This window comes from Xylaria bambusicola (genome assembly GCF_022495145.1).
Source record: "Xylaria bambusicola strain CBS 139988 unplaced genomic scaffold F5B22scaffold_20, whole genome shotgun sequence".
Taxonomy (NCBI): Eukaryota; Fungi; Ascomycota; class Sordariomycetes; order Xylariales; family Xylariaceae; genus Xylaria; species Xylaria bambusicola.
In genome coordinates, this window is record NW_025953573.1 from 450662 (window position 1) to 464985 (window position 14324).

Here is a 14324-nt window from a genome sequence, read left to right on the forward strand (position 1 = left end):
CTATAACTACCGTACCTAACCTAGGCTAGTAGAGTGTTAATACTGAGAAGAGGTTTAATCTTGGTAGGAGCACTACCTAGGTATACATAGTAGGGAGTTTGTCGAATCTAAACATAGAAGATTTGACAAGTGTAACGATATATCTAGGCTTCTTCACACTTGCCATCTAAATGGATATCCACTTGACGTCGCCTACAGTAGGTAGACAGGTAGGTATTGGTATGATAGCTCAACCAGCAGCAGGAGACTGAATCTACGGGCAACGATCGGAGTGAGAGACGGTGTATACCTATTGATTCGGAGATGATAGATATACTATTTTTTTACACGTGTATTTTTTTGTTCGGCGTTGCGGGGTTGACCAAGAAAATGTCATTGTCTACCTAAGTTGGCCATTTGCGTTGCTGCTGCTAGGCCATTCATTACTGAGCCTACCCTACTTCCAGGCTACTGTGCTGCAATGCCCACTGCCCACTTCAGGCACTTTGCCCACCCCGAAAATAGCCCCTCATCGCCTACCTTAGCAGCATTAAAATGCCCCCCCTTTGTATAAACCTCCACTGACACCATCAGCAAACCTCCGCCCAACTCGTACCTACTAACCTACCTACCGACCTTCCCACCTCTAGATACCAGTCGAAATTCCTTCTCAATCACTCCTATCCCGTGCTTTACCTTTGCAGCAGTCCTCCATCACCTGCTCACAAATCCTATATCACAACCAGAACCATGTCTTGGCAACGTAGGAGCTCTCCCCCCAGTCCCCCTTACACCGAGAAACCCCGCCCTTATTAAGCTCTTCTGGAGGGGTTGACTCAAACTACTAATTTCTTGGAACACGCCTAACACGCCTACAGAATACATCGACTCCAGGTACGAATCTGATCAATGGCGCCCATGTAAACGACCGCCTCGCCACAGGAATCGTAGACTAATCGAGAGAGAACAGCCTTGTCGGCAGCGGTCACATCGACAAGGCCGCCATCGTCAGCGCCGCAGGTGACAGCATCTGGGCGGCCTCGTCCGGATTCCAGGTACGCTCTCATGACTTTCGCTATTGAATGATAGCGTTGGAAAGAAAATGCCCACCGACTCTTGGCCCTGGAAATTGCCTCCCCAAATCGCTTTGAACAAACAAGGGCTAACCAACATGTAACACAACTCAACAGCCCAACTCCGCTGAGCTCCAGAACATCGTCAAGATCCTAGCGGCCTCGGCCAACGAGAAGGGCGACCAAGGGCCCGTCGAAAAGGCCCAGGCGGAGGGTATCCACGTAGGAAGCGAACGCTACGTCGTAGCCCGAGTTGACGGTCGATCCATCTACGCCCGACAAGTCCGTGAACCCCTCACCCCCCTTTTCTGAACTATTTCAATCCCCGAATTACAGAATATAGAAATAGTCGCTTTTTGTTTTCGCTGATCTGACTTTTACGAAACTCGCTTTATAGGGCCGAGCAGGAATCTGCATCACCGCGACGAAGGCGGCCTTCATAATCGCCCACCACAGCGAGACGCAAGTTGCTGGAAACGCGAGCTCAACCACAGAGGCCCTCGCCGATTACTTGATCAAGGCCGGATACTAAAAGACGGGGAGCGTGAGCGCTAGAGGGAAAGCCCCCCCTGGGCAGGGAAGGAAGAAAGAGCGTATGGGTCGACGATACCCCCGTTGGTGGCACAAAGGCCACGTAGGGCAGGACGCATGCTATTAACGGGACAAGATTTTTTTTCTCTCTCGGGACAGAATGGTTGTTGGGATCTTTGATACAAGAAGCTTCTTTCTGTTTCTGTGTGTCTGCGTATGTGTGTGTGTGTGTGTGTGTGACGCAGTGATGAAGTGATCCATCCTCGAAGTTTGCTTCTTTGAAACCAGGTTCTCTCTAAAAAAAAAAAAAAACCATATATACACCCACCCCCTCTGGATCCGCGCTGGAATTCTGCATAGGCAAATAAACAGGAGGGCCCTCCCCCCTTCTTTTTTTCTTCTTCCATGAAACAGAAACAACAAAGTCCCATCCCTTACTTGTTTCCCTGCCTGCCATGGGTATATTCCGTTGTCCCAGCTCCACGTCATCGTGCCCTGCCTTCTATACACTACGTCTTATTAGTGGCAAGCTATTATACATTGCCCATTAGTAAACTCCCTAAACGCCTCTGTTTGGCCTCAACTGTATCGTTAGCCCGTATTACGCCCCGACCATGTATTGGTCATCTCAGCATATTGGCGTTGTTTCAAGGTAAGATGGGGGAAACCATGCCCCCATAAGGGGGTCGTCTCGAATTCCCCGGTGCGGTAAAGCCGTTCTTCTTTTTGTTTTACCTAGATAGCAACATTCCTGCATGATTTGTCTAGCAAGCAGTTCTGTCTGTCTATCTGTGTGCGACTCTAGACAGGCAGCTCGGCATTCCTCCGGCCTAGCCCGATGCGATCGACCAGTAGGCCGATATAAGGGCCTACGATGGGTATGTTGCGCGCAAAGCCGGCAATCGTGCCCAGGAAGTCGCCGAAGAGAATCACTATGCCGTATAGCTCGACGAGGAACCCGATTAAGGGCCAGCGCATCAGGATCAGCAGCAGACCTGCGAAGAAGGCGGCTGTGCCCTTGGCCTTTTGGCGTCGCGCGAAGAATAGGAGGGTCTTTTGCGGTCCGATTATGATCGTTAGGCCGATGAGGAAGAGGATCTGTTGGGAGGGAGGGCTATTGTTAGAAGATGCCTTATGTGAGTCGCGGGAAGGGGGAGGTGTGTTGCGATTGCGCGGGTGGGTTATATGCCATCGCCTCGGTGGATGAGAATCATGAAGGTAGGTAGGGTATGAGAAAACGTACATTGCCCATCGCCAGCCTGTCCAAACGCAACTATTAGTTTTCATCCTACATGGCGCATGGGGGAGAGAAGGAACGGAAGAGGGAACTCACATGGCCCGATCAAAGAATAACAGAACACCACCGATCAGGAAGAAGCCTCCTATGAAGCCGAACAGTTCAGCTCTCTGTCTTCTCTTCCTACCTGCCCCTTTCGCAGAAAGCACTGGAGTGCGAAGCGTACCTACCGCCTGAACAGAAGACGACGCCGATCTCTAGTGACGAAGGATGTTAGCTGTTTTGTCCCCTCGTTTGACTGCCCATCTTCCTGATGACGAATAAACTTTGCGCATCTTCCTCCCGTGTGAATCTTGCGGTTTGATTTCTTACTTTGATTATCCGATAACCACATCGTTGGCATCTTGCTATGCGAATCCCTCGGTATCTGATCTAGGTGTCTTGTTGCGACGGACTTAGAGAGCAGCTCAAGAAAGGGCTGAAGTGGCGAAATCCTCTGTCTTCGACTCCGGAGACAATTCGATTTTGATATATAGTTGTATCGCTATCGTATACAAGTTCCTGCTGCGTCCTTTTGCGTAAGATTGTGAATTGTGGTCGAATTTCTGATGTAAAACAGATAATTAAGTAGTTATAGTCAACTTCTGTTGTAGATATCATGTGCCTGCCTATCAGTACCTATGGACACGGGTCGGTAGTGGCTCGGCGCGCGCCACAGATAGAGAGCCGCTTTAGGTTTGGGCCACTGATAGGCCTGCAAAAAAAACCCACTCTACCTACCTACGAACATTGGACACATTTTTCTTCACCTGTTAAGTCTCGACTAAGTTTCTTCCTTTTGATCTTCATAATATTCAAGATGGCAATTTGGAATCGCGAATATCTGCCAGATCGTCAAACTTTTCATTACATGCGCATAAGGTGTCCATGGTCAGAGTCTACCTTGACTACAAAACCTTCAAGAATGCTGATCGGGATGTGCTGCTGAAATTCGTGAGCAGCCCAGTTGGATTGGAATACCTAGGTAGGCTACGTAGATGCAACGCCCTTCTATTTACAAACGACAACACATTCTCACTTGTCCATCCCTTCTCATATCACTGCCGCGGCGTCCTAAGCGATCAAAAGCTTGGGTCACTGAGAGCGACTCTCCCATTCGCTCTCGGTATCCGTCAGTTACAGGCAGAGAACAAATATTTTTCCTGATCACGATTAAGCCGGAGCGTATGCCTGTCATCCAGTCGCTGAAAGGCGATTGGTGCGTAGGATAGGCTTGACTTTGTTGGTCGAACATTTTCCCACCGAGGCCTCCTCGATGTTATTGACCAATTCACCTCGGGAATTGTACCAGCAGTCATATGCCACGGTACCAAATTAAGCTAGTCATGGTTTTACAATAATAGACGCAGTAGTACAATATCATGTGTTAACAGAAACGCTTGCAATTTTGCTGCAAAATCCAGATTTCGGAGAAGGTTGCTTCATTTGAGGACAGTGTGCGCGCCGCGAGCCTCCAAGTAGAATTCCGCTGAGCCATGAGGTAAACTGCGGATAAAGCCGAATACCTCTTTGTCATGATATCGTAGTCTACTCTTGGGGTCTAGATAGGGTGCCGGGAGACCTGTGATATCGCAATACCGCCTGGTGTGTGCGAGTGACGGCGCTGATTCGATGTTGGTGTACGTAACAGTTGGTGCTGTCGAGTTTGCGCCACTGGCATTTGGTCGCAAACTCTTTTCTAGCACCAGCTTCGACAGACTCCGTGACGCTTGTGCTAGATTAGGTTGCAGGTTGGAGCCGTTGGCGGACTGCGTGGGTGTAGATGTACCACTTGTAGACAGCCCATTCTCATCGATCTGCATTGGGGTGGCGGTGCCGCTGTTGTCCTGTGGTGTCACAGCCATAGATGCTTCTTTGCGAGAAGCGTCGCCGATGATGGTCTTGATATTCTTGTTGCGACGTTGGTTGGGCCGCCAGTGCGCGTTGCGGTAGCTCTTATGGATGGAATGAATATCAAGCTCATCTATGAGCGCCTGATGTGCTATCTGAGCTTCTGTAGGTGCAGACATCTTGGAACTGCGTAATGTTTGACTATTGTGATGATGTCTGAAGATGAGGTATTTTGAGGTTGGTATAGCTTTGTAACAAGGACGCTTAAATTGAAAGTAGTAGGAATGCAAGACAAGGTTGAACTTCTAATGGCTCTTGATCCTCTGGTTGTTGCCGTCGCCCAGTCGCGACAGCTACCAATTCTGCCGAGCCTCACCGCTCGTGTGTGTCACAGGTATCTACATTCAAGGGATACCTTCCATTACCCTAGGCAATTGCTGTAGCTTAGGTATTTAATGGCAGAGAGGTACATGCCCATCTCGCCCATTACGATCCAGCCCCAGACTCAATGCTCATGAGCAGATTGACGTTTATTTATTGAAATCATAAACAAAGGTCTCTCATCAGAAAATTCCTTTTGACAGAAGCCACAAGATGGTGAGCATTCTATACGACTCAACCAATGACACGGATATCTAACACCATTTTGTAGGAAAGCCCGCACGAGCATCAGCAGAACCTCCTCTTGTCGCGTATCATCACCAATGTTGTAAGTGGACCTTGCAACAGAACTCCGCGATAGCGTCAAGATGTCTAAAGCTTACAATTCTTAGGAGAAACTCAACGAGGCTATTGTGGTGATGAATAAAAGTCTGCAAGTAAGAGAAAGGATCTAAAGCTAACATGAATATGAATGAATGCCCATGCTAATTGTTGCGGTCCAAAAGGACATCAATGTCCAGAACATCAACATTGGGCTGGTGGCACAGATGTTCAAGAATTACCAATCCAACGTCTTGTTCCATCTTGAAGGTGAGTGTTCAACTATATCCCTTTGCGCCAGTCAACAGTCTCTCTAACTTTCTCGACCATAGCCACGGATAATCTAAAGGAACCTTCATGAACAATGGTCGGTTATTGTAGGGACGAAATGCAAAGCTCTTAGCCACTCGACTTGATGATTCTGGGAGTATGCCTAGGGGCTCGCAGCTTCTGCAGAGGAATAGCGACCACTTGCTATGCAGTCGAGTAACCCGGTAGATGGATGCTAGGGATGCGAGAGTGCATAGGTAGGCAGTATTACGAATGAATAAATGACCTTAACCAACCACGTATATTTGGGTATTGTACTTGGATGTTCAGAGTTGGCCCGGGATCTGGTAACAAATGTGACTCTTAGGTATAATCTGTGACCAAGTTATAGTAGGTAGGGAGTGTGGTTATACTACGTAGGTAACAGTGCTGAGAATAGCTAGGTATTAGGGACGTAGGTATCTCCAAGACCCGCAACTCCACTTTCGATACCCTGCAAAATGATGCCGCCGGTGCTTTTGCAGGCAGGCTTGCAGTACAGACCGCGCGCCCGCGCACGCGCTTGTCAGTGTCAACCTGTCAGCCTTGCCTTCGCTACCGCTGAATGGGATGGGGCGGAGGAAGGTTAACGACAGTTCAGGCCTTCAATACATTAGCCACCAGAATACATTTTGAAAAGCTTGCAACAATTGAATTGGATCACGCTCGGGCCTACCCACGGAGTCAAACATGAAATGCCATTCAACCCTAAGGATAGGTAGCTAAATATCTATCGTAGGTAGGATCGGGTACAATCACCTGGGCATTTCAAGACAGCCTGCCCACGTCCGTCGCACATCTCGCCAAGATCAATCTCTACCCCCTGCCTCTTCGACATCGCCTTCTTCAACGTAACGCCACCGACATCGCAAGCCGTCGCTATGGCGCCCTCTGCCGTCGATACTCCAATGGCTCCTCTGCCCGTGCGAGAGGAGAAAACTTATCCACCCGCACGCATCTTCAACGTCAAGGAGACCAAGTTCGAGAAGTTTGTCGCTCCTCAGCCCGATGGAAGAGAGAAGGCCCTTGCACAGCCAGCCGGATCGGCCGCCATAGTCATTGATAACGGTTTGCCTCACCCTTTCTACTGCTGCGTTAGAGCGAATCTAATTAGAACCCACGTGCTAGGTTCGTCCGCCGTCCGAGCTGGTTGGTCCTTCGAAGCCGCTCCCCGATTCAGCATACCACCGATTATGGCGAAATACAGAGACCGGAAACTGGGAAAGACATATTCGTTTGCCGGATATGATTGCTATGCCGACACTAATGCCAAAGGACACATTCGAAACGCCTTCGAGTTAGGAACAGGTATAGTCACAAATTGGGATGTCGAGGAGCACGTTCTAGACTGGACCTTTTTGAAGCTTGGCATGAATAATGGCGAGGGCTCTATCGACTTGCCTATTGTCATGACCGAAGCTGTCGCAAATCTACCATATTCGCGGAAGTGTACGTATTTAGCTATTACCTATACTATTGCCCCCAAACACTAATTCTCTATGAATAGCCATGAACGAGATAATATTTGAATGCTACGGTGCACCATCTCTCGCCACCGGAATTGATTCTCTGTTTTCATATCGGTATAACAAAGGACGGACTGGCTTGGTCGTGTCATCTTCGTACAGCTCGACGCATGTCATACCCGTCTACAATTCTAAGGCCATGCTAGCTCAGGCCATTCGCCTGAACTGGGGTGGATGGCATGCTTCAGAGTATCTCTTAAAGCTAATTCGACTGAAATATCCAGCCTTCCCCGGCAAGCTTAATGCTTCGCAGGCTGAGAATATGGTGCGCGATCACTGTTATGTGTCAAAAGATTATAACGACGAGTTGCGGTCATATCTAGACTGGACGGGATTAGAAGACCGGGATGTGGTTATTCAGTATCCATTCACGGAAGAGGTCGTCGTCCAGAAAAGCGCGGAGGAACTAGCACGGGTAGCGGAGCGCAAGAAGGAGAGCGGCCGGCGATTACAGGAACAGGCAGCCAAGATGCGCTTAGAGAAGCTGATGCGAAAAGAGCAGGAGCTTGAGTATTATAAGAACCTGGCAGAGAAGCTTTCAGATGCAAACAAGAAGGAGACAAAACGCCTACTTGATGCAGAGGAGATGAAGGATGAGGCGCAACTCGAGCGCACCATCAAAGAACTCGAGAAATCGATCAAACGTGCCAGGACCAAAGACGTTGGTGGAGATCCCGAAGAAGAACAAGAGGCTCCCGACTTCAGCTTGCTTGAAGTTCCCGATGAGGAGCTAGATGAAGCAGGCCTAAAGGCCAAAAGACATCAACGACTTTTGAAGTCAAACCACGATGCACGGGCTCGTGCAAAGGCTGAAAAAGAGGCTGAAAAGGCGAGAGTAGCTGAAGAAGAGCGATTGGATCGAGAGCGCCGGGAAAACAACTTGGAAGCTTGGCTAGAAGAGAAGCGGATAGCTCGAGAAAACACTTTGCAGAAAATCAAGGAGCGAGAGCGACTCAAGGCTGACCTTGGGAATCGTAAGTCGCTGGCTTCCCAGATGCGTATGAAATCAATCGCAAACCTCGCTTCGGATAACCCAAGGGGTAAGCGTCGGCGTGGGGGCGACGACGACAATTTCGGTGCTAATGATGACGATTGGGGTGTATATCGACAGATAGCAGTCGGTGAAGGCAGCGATGATGAGGAGGGCGAGGAGGATCTTGGTACCACTCTCAACACGCTCGAGGAAGAGTTACTTCGATACGATCCGAACTTTACGCATGAACATACCTGGGCGGCGCAGAACGACTGGAACAAGAGTATGCTACATGCTTTCATGCGTGGGCCGCGACCTTTCAACGCCGGCTCGCAGGCCGAAATTCACCAGATACATCTCAATGTTGAGCGTATAAGGGTTCCCGAAGTTGTGTTCCAACCATCAATAGCAGGCGTCGACCAGGCTGGTCTCGTCGAGCTGATTGGAGACATTCTTAATCAAAGGCTAGTTGGGTTGACTGGAGTCAATCGAGACGACTTCCTCCGCGACATTTTCTTGACTGGCGGGAACACACTCTACGAGAACTTTGACTACCGGCTACGGCAAGACCTTACACCCCTTCTACCAGCCGACTCACCTTTGCAAATCCGAAGAGCTAAAGACGCATTGCTAGACGCATGGCGAGGCGCTGCACAGTGGGTTGGGACGGCGGCGTGGAAATCAGCCACAGTCACCAAGGCCGAGTATCAGGAGAAAGGACAGGACTATCTCAAAGTAAGTAAATGATGACCCTCCGTTCCGCCCAGCACTCTCCGCTTGTCTCCCGCGCTATGATGCGTCAGCAGTCTTTCATTCCTCCCCTAGCCGTCGGGACTCGGGGCCCTTGGCGCGAATTGCTTAGTAAAATCCCTACCATGCGAGCCCTACCCCTTGGCCCGATATAGTGCTGGCCCTAAAGCGCGGTCTTTTAGACGGTTTACCTATGACACGCCCCCTCCCCTCCCTTCCTTTCCCTTTCCCGGACCCCAAGCCCACTACCGGCGTTACGAAATACGGGTGGGACCCCGTCTATTGTTCCTATAGATTCGTTCGGCGATCCCATCTTATTACTCATGGTGGTTACACCACGGCTGCACAAAATGTCTTAACCTCATCGCTGCATATTTCCCGATTTCCACATAATTCAGCGCTGCGCGCGACATCCGCACTGACCGCATCTTCTTTCTCTCCACTTCTAGGAACATGACATGGGCAATTCGTACCCATAATGAATGAAACGAGCGAGGAAACAATTCTTTTCTCTTCTTTCATCACACCGACAGAAAAAAAGCTTTCGGACACGCAGTCTTCGGGGAATAAAAAACTTGGCAGGCGCAGTAGGACTTTATACAATGATATGATGGGCGTTGTATTATTTAGCTAATTTTTTTTTTTACATTGTCGTGACCATTTTCCTTTTTAGGAAAGAGAGGGTGTGAGGTTTGTTTTTTTCCTTTTTCTTACTAGACGAACCCCGAGGAGAAAGAAATAACGAAAGGAAAGAAAAAAAAGCAGCAGATCACACTAGCTTCACGATGTAGTATTAGTATTAGTAAGACGATGCAAAGAAAACAGAGAAGATAAAATAATACTATCAAGGCTACTAACTAGAACAAATAGAAAGAAGAGAATAAGAAAAGCCTACTGTCAGTGTAAGTAAGACAGTATTCACATGCGCAGATAGGGATAGGCTATGAGATGAGTGTAACGACTTGGCTATTTCGTAATCAGTATACTATTAATTAGGTAGCTAGGTAGATTAGTTCGCGCCCAATCACATTTCGCAATAACTATCCCAAATCCCGAGAATGCGAGCCGAAAAAACAACGACACTACATTACATACATTACATTACATACATACTTACGTACGTAATGCACTCGACAGCTACATATCCCCACGTACCTAGGTAGGTATGTAGGTAGGTAGATAACTTGAGCAAAGGTGCGCAACTCGAGTATACATTGTACCAAGACAAGAAGCTAAAAGAACATTATGCGACTAGCCCTACACTAACCCGAGGCTAGTCACAATTGGAAACAGAAAAGAGAAGAGGGTATAAGAAGAAGCAAAAAAAAAAAAAAAAAAAAAAAAAGTTCCGCGATCAACGCTGACATAATCTTGAAAGGCGTCATTTACGATGTACGGAGTAGCGCATGCTCCAGCTAGTATATACATGAATCCGAGGCCGATCTAAGAAAAGCTAGGGACTTTACATGAACACCACTAATACAGCCACTGGGGGGAGTCGCTTTCCCGACCACCTCGCAACCCTAGCACCCCCGATGCGCATCTTGTTTGAACGCCGAATACAAGTCTTAGAGGTATTTGTGATTACATAACTCTTGCTGGATGACTACCCTATTACCGGGTAATCCTTGGGGATATGATGCCAGACAGTAACGCCAGAACAATTGCAAAAGTCTCAAGAAAAGGCAAAAAAGGAAGTTAATAGTGTTGGCATCCCGCATGGTGATGCCAGAAATCAGTAATGCCGTGGTGAAGACTGGATCCTTCATGAACCACCTTCCCCTTAGTCCTCTTTATTCTGTCTATATTCATCCCATGACAGCTACTTTTGCATTCCCCTATCTGCGGGGACTGCGCTATACAGTGCGTCTTTAAATTGGGACAACTCGTACTCCTCTTCTTGACTTAGCTTGGTCTCTCCTAAGATTAATTAGAGTCATCGGGGGAGGAAAGGTTCCATGCAGGTTCCGCTTCTGTTTGTCCACGCTAGGTCCGTAATGAAGAGGGCGATGGCAACCCATCTGCTTGAAGCTGTCTTCGAATTTCATCGTTAGGGTGTGAGGGGGCAGCATTTTCGCTCTTAAACGTCGGTCTTGCGTGGTTCCCTTCAACTATCGGCGGTTCTCGGGCCCGCAGGCCAGCTACAGCTGCTGCAACATCTGCCAGGGTTCCAGCAGAAGTGGTATTTGATGCTGGCTCGGCCGGGGCACCGTTGTGTGGCTGCCTTCCGGTACCTGACGAAGGCGGGGGAGCGACGTTCACATTGGGTGGAGGCTGTGGGTATTCCACCTGGAGATCCAAAAGGCGAGATTGTAGTTGAATTATATACTCGCGGAGGTGGTAGTTATCGTTCTGCACGGCCTTGCATGTTGCTTCCAATTCATTCAGTTCCCGTACCTGCTGTTCGAGCTTTTTAATGTAATGCTCTTTCCTTTGTCGAAACGCTCGCTTCTAACATGTTAGCCTAGACATTTCTGACCATGTGCCTTTTATAACGTGCAACGAAGCGCCGAGAAATGGCTGAGCACGATGACAGTGGGGATAAATCCGTACCTGCGCAGCCCTGTTCTGAGCGGCTCGCTTTGACTGCGACAACTCCCGCTTCGCCTTTCGTCCATCTGTGATCGCTTCGTCAGGATCGTGCCCTATTATGCCCTGCGCAGCCATAGCAGCTACATTTGGCGATCCCGAAACAGGACCCAGTTCTTCGGGCGCTGCTGAGTTCCCTCTTTGCATCATATCCGATGCTAGAGCTGATGATGATGATGATATGAGATGTGGATGAAGCTGCGGTTGTGTATCTAGCCCGGAATCACCGTAGCCATGAGGCTGAGACGGCGGTGGCACGGGATGTGGTATAACAGCCCGGCCAGCGTCAGGGGAAGCTGTGTTGGTCTGAGAATTCGGTTGACTGTAGTGACCTGTATCTTCCGAGGTTTCTATGGTAAAACCGGACGACGAGTCAGCTTGCAAAAAAAGTCAACTTGAAGAGGAATTCTCGTTTTGTTCGATCTTCCTATCCTTCTGCATATCAAATCAAGAAAACGGACAGATAAACCCGCAGGTAGAGGTCCGTAAGCATGTGATCCTTTTCGGCCCAAATAAAAGAAGGTTCATCGCAAACAAAAAGGGAATCATCCAGATGGGCAGATAGATGGGATATTAATGGAGCGCATTCTCCAACACGCTTAAACACTGTTTACGCCAACAGAGCTTCCAGAGCTTGGTGCTGAGTACATGTCGAGGCAGATATGATTAATGTAATGGAGCACTAGTGCAAGCCAGCCGGGGAGGGATTAAACGGTATGAACAGGGGAAGAGAGGTAAAGTGGAGGGAGGGCGCGCATATCCGAAGGGGGCGTGTGGCTATTGTGCATTGTGGAAGTGGGTTTACTGGGTTTACTCAGTCGCGATGGGATCGGGGAATAGATACGTAATGGTACAAAGGAATTGGAGGAGATCCGATAAGCTAGAAAGTATACAACATACCAAGTGATCTAGTGGTATTCCGCATATCAATGTCTCCGACTCAGCATAAAGCAAGTGGGAAAAAACCCCGAATAAAGGTTCACGACACTCCGTCGAGCCGTGCGAACAATGCCAATACAGGAGGATAACAAGGTACAGTCAAATATGCAGTGTCGTCTATCTAGGAATTCCGTTAGCTCCGGTTACTTAAGTTGGGGAGTGCGAGCAAGTGGTGAGCTTGGGGTTTCCGCTGGCCGCGCTTCGAGTAGACTACCTCTGTAGGTACGTGTTTCGTGCAAGTGGAGGGCACCATTACCTGCCTGTGGTGATGTACCCAATGATTATAGTTGTACCGTGAGAAGACGGGGCAGAACAACAGGAACAGCGAGACGGTGCTCAAACGCGACAGGTAAGGACTGGGGGAAGCAAGGCGCAATATACCTTAAAGACAAAGGCTCAGCCGTAGGTACTAAGTACGTGCGTAAGTCGCAGCCGCTGGGGACACTGCCTGTATAAAAGACACAGAATGGGTTCTAGTGATTGTCGATGGCGGTAATGCGTCGTGGAAGAACTTCAGACCCTGAATATCTGGCAGATCTCTTGGTGGGCACCACTGAATGGGTCTTCCGCACCGAATGGCCTTGCAATGGGGTGACCTGTAGGGATCGACAAGGGAGCTACTCTGTACATGTAATGGGGTCTTAGTTATAGGTATGTATGTACGTGGGAGTGTTATGCATGTACCAGCATCCACGAAATCACGGTGATGGCAGTAGAAGTAGTAGGTGATGGCGCACTTCGGCACGACCAGCGAAGTTTAGTACTCATGTACGGACGTCGGAAATAGAAGACAGTAAGCCCGTTCGCGACCCCTAGCTGTCCGGAAATGCTGCGTAGTCAGTACCTACCCAAGGCACAGGCGGACGGACAGTAGACCAGAGTTGGGCCAAGAGTGCCCCGGTGGGTATCCAGCTGGGTTTTGGTTTTGGCAGTCAGGGGATGTGGAAGAGAAAAAAAAAAAAATAACATGTAGAGAGAGGTTGTCAAGCCTGTCAAAGGTCAAATCTGCCGATGGCTGACAGAAGCCAACGTCGCCTGTCTCGTCTCGTCTCGAACGGCGCGTCACTTGTCGCTCGGTGGACGCCAATGCGGGCCGGGGGATGTGCAGGGCGATGATATGATAAGCAACCAACAGGGCTGGCTGGCTAATGTTACTTTTGTAAAAGTTGCAGAGGCGATGGTCGATGATGCTGAGTTGGATACTACGGAGTTGAAGAAAGTTGTATGACCGCGCATGCGCCGAAGCAGCAAAGAATTTGATGGGAGAAAGGACCCGGACGAGACGGGCGAGAGAGCGCATGAGTCGTCGATCCCCCACTACCGCGAATACTGGGAGGTACGCCGTGCCTGCCTGGCTACCAAGTACCTCCCAACCTAACATATACTCCGTGCCTACTTATAACATCCACTATAATGTACTATAACATGTATATCGCGGGCGCGTTGAATAGGAGAAAGTGCCTGTGCGCGTCGTACCTACATATGTACCTACCTACACACCTCCCTACATCGGTATGTATCTATCTACTTACCATGGATGTACTACATTGTATTGCCGACCTCCCTATACCTACAGCGGCAGGCTATACCTACATACTTATACCTTACCTACATGTAAGTATGTATGCCTATAATGCTGTATCTAACAGGTATTAAATGTACTTACATAGGGTTACCGGTAGTTCACTGTTGGTACGCTACCGAACCCTACACTACATAGGTAGTATATACGCTACACTACGTGAGACAACATAGCCTGACCATTTACCCGTACACGCTGGATGGGAGATGAGATGGTAGCCAGCTCTGATGACTAACTATATCAG

At 49.0% G+C, this 14324-nt stretch overlaps 7 protein-coding genes across 7 annotated transcripts; 3 read left to right on the forward strand and 4 right to left on the reverse strand.

Moving 5' to 3' along the window:
• Nucleotides 1-729: 729 nt before the first annotated feature.
• Nucleotides 730-1584, forward strand: F5B22DRAFT_646557 (profilin; the record flags this gene model as incomplete). The annotated part of the gene is made up of 5 exons (XM_047978745.1): nucleotides 730-742; nucleotides 858-873; nucleotides 950-1034; nucleotides 1170-1334; nucleotides 1450-1584. The coding sequence occupies 5 exons, from the start codon at nucleotides 730-732 to the stop codon at nucleotides 1582-1584; spliced, it is 414 nt and encodes a 137-aa protein (XP_047830924.1).
• A 615-nt stretch (nucleotides 1585-2199) lies between these two features.
• On the reverse strand, nucleotides 2200-3478 carry F5B22DRAFT_181850 (Got1-like family protein). The gene is made up of 5 exons (XM_047969420.1): nucleotides 3193-3478; nucleotides 3051-3077; nucleotides 2917-2965; nucleotides 2827-2842; nucleotides 2200-2681 (listed from the first exon to the last, which is right to left on the reverse strand). Exons 1-5 carry the CDS (start codon nucleotides 3221-3223, stop codon nucleotides 2385-2387), a joined length of 420 nt encoding a protein of 139 aa, XP_047830925.1. The 5' UTR covers nucleotides 3224-3478; the 3' UTR covers nucleotides 2200-2384.
• A 138-nt stretch (nucleotides 3479-3616) lies between these two features.
• F5B22DRAFT_606627 (uncharacterized protein) lies at nucleotides 3617-5119 on the reverse strand. The gene has a single exon (XM_047974938.1). It carries the CDS (start codon nucleotides 4887-4889, stop codon nucleotides 4302-4304), a length of 588 nt encoding a protein of 195 aa, XP_047830926.1. The 5' UTR covers nucleotides 4890-5119; the 3' UTR covers nucleotides 3617-4301.
• A 3-nt stretch (nucleotides 5120-5122) lies between these two features.
• Nucleotides 5123-6091, forward strand: F5B22DRAFT_606628 (DASH complex subunit Dad4). Its single transcript, XM_047974939.1, has 5 exons — nucleotides 5123-5307; nucleotides 5363-5419; nucleotides 5484-5528; nucleotides 5598-5682; nucleotides 5745-6091. Exons 1-5 carry the CDS (start codon nucleotides 5305-5307, stop codon nucleotides 5771-5773), a joined length of 219 nt encoding a protein of 72 aa, XP_047830927.1. The 5' UTR covers nucleotides 5123-5304; the 3' UTR covers nucleotides 5774-6091.
• An 84-nt stretch (nucleotides 6092-6175) lies between these two features.
• On the forward strand, nucleotides 6176-9931 carry F5B22DRAFT_606632 (putative chromatin remodeling complex subunit). The gene is made up of 4 exons (XM_047974940.1): nucleotides 6176-6789; nucleotides 6850-7170; nucleotides 7229-8955; nucleotides 9420-9931. The coding sequence occupies exons 1-4, from the start codon at nucleotides 6603-6605 to the stop codon at nucleotides 9447-9449; spliced, it is 2265 nt and encodes a 754-aa protein (XP_047830928.1). The 5' UTR covers nucleotides 6176-6602; the 3' UTR covers nucleotides 9450-9931.
• Nucleotides 9932-10847: 916 nt separating this feature from the next.
• Nucleotides 10848-12803, reverse strand: F5B22DRAFT_182137 (uncharacterized protein). Its single transcript, XM_047969422.1, has 4 exons — nucleotides 12755-12803; nucleotides 12460-12615; nucleotides 11524-11909; nucleotides 10848-11418 (listed from the first exon to the last, which is right to left on the reverse strand). The coding sequence occupies exons 2-4, from the start codon at nucleotides 12482-12484 to the stop codon at nucleotides 10957-10959; spliced, it is 873 nt and encodes a 290-aa protein (XP_047830929.1). The 5' UTR covers nucleotides 12485-12615; nucleotides 12755-12803; the 3' UTR covers nucleotides 10848-10956.
• F5B22DRAFT_182011 (uncharacterized protein) lies at nucleotides 12566-13936 on the reverse strand. The gene is made up of 4 exons (XM_047969421.1): nucleotides 13466-13936; nucleotides 13183-13314; nucleotides 12880-13120; nucleotides 12566-12619 (listed from the first exon to the last, which is right to left on the reverse strand). Exons 1-3 carry the CDS (start codon nucleotides 13877-13879, stop codon nucleotides 12908-12910), a joined length of 759 nt encoding a protein of 252 aa, XP_047830930.1. The 5' UTR covers nucleotides 13880-13936; the 3' UTR covers nucleotides 12566-12619; nucleotides 12880-12907.
• Between the last annotated feature and the right edge of the window lie 388 nt (nucleotides 13937-14324).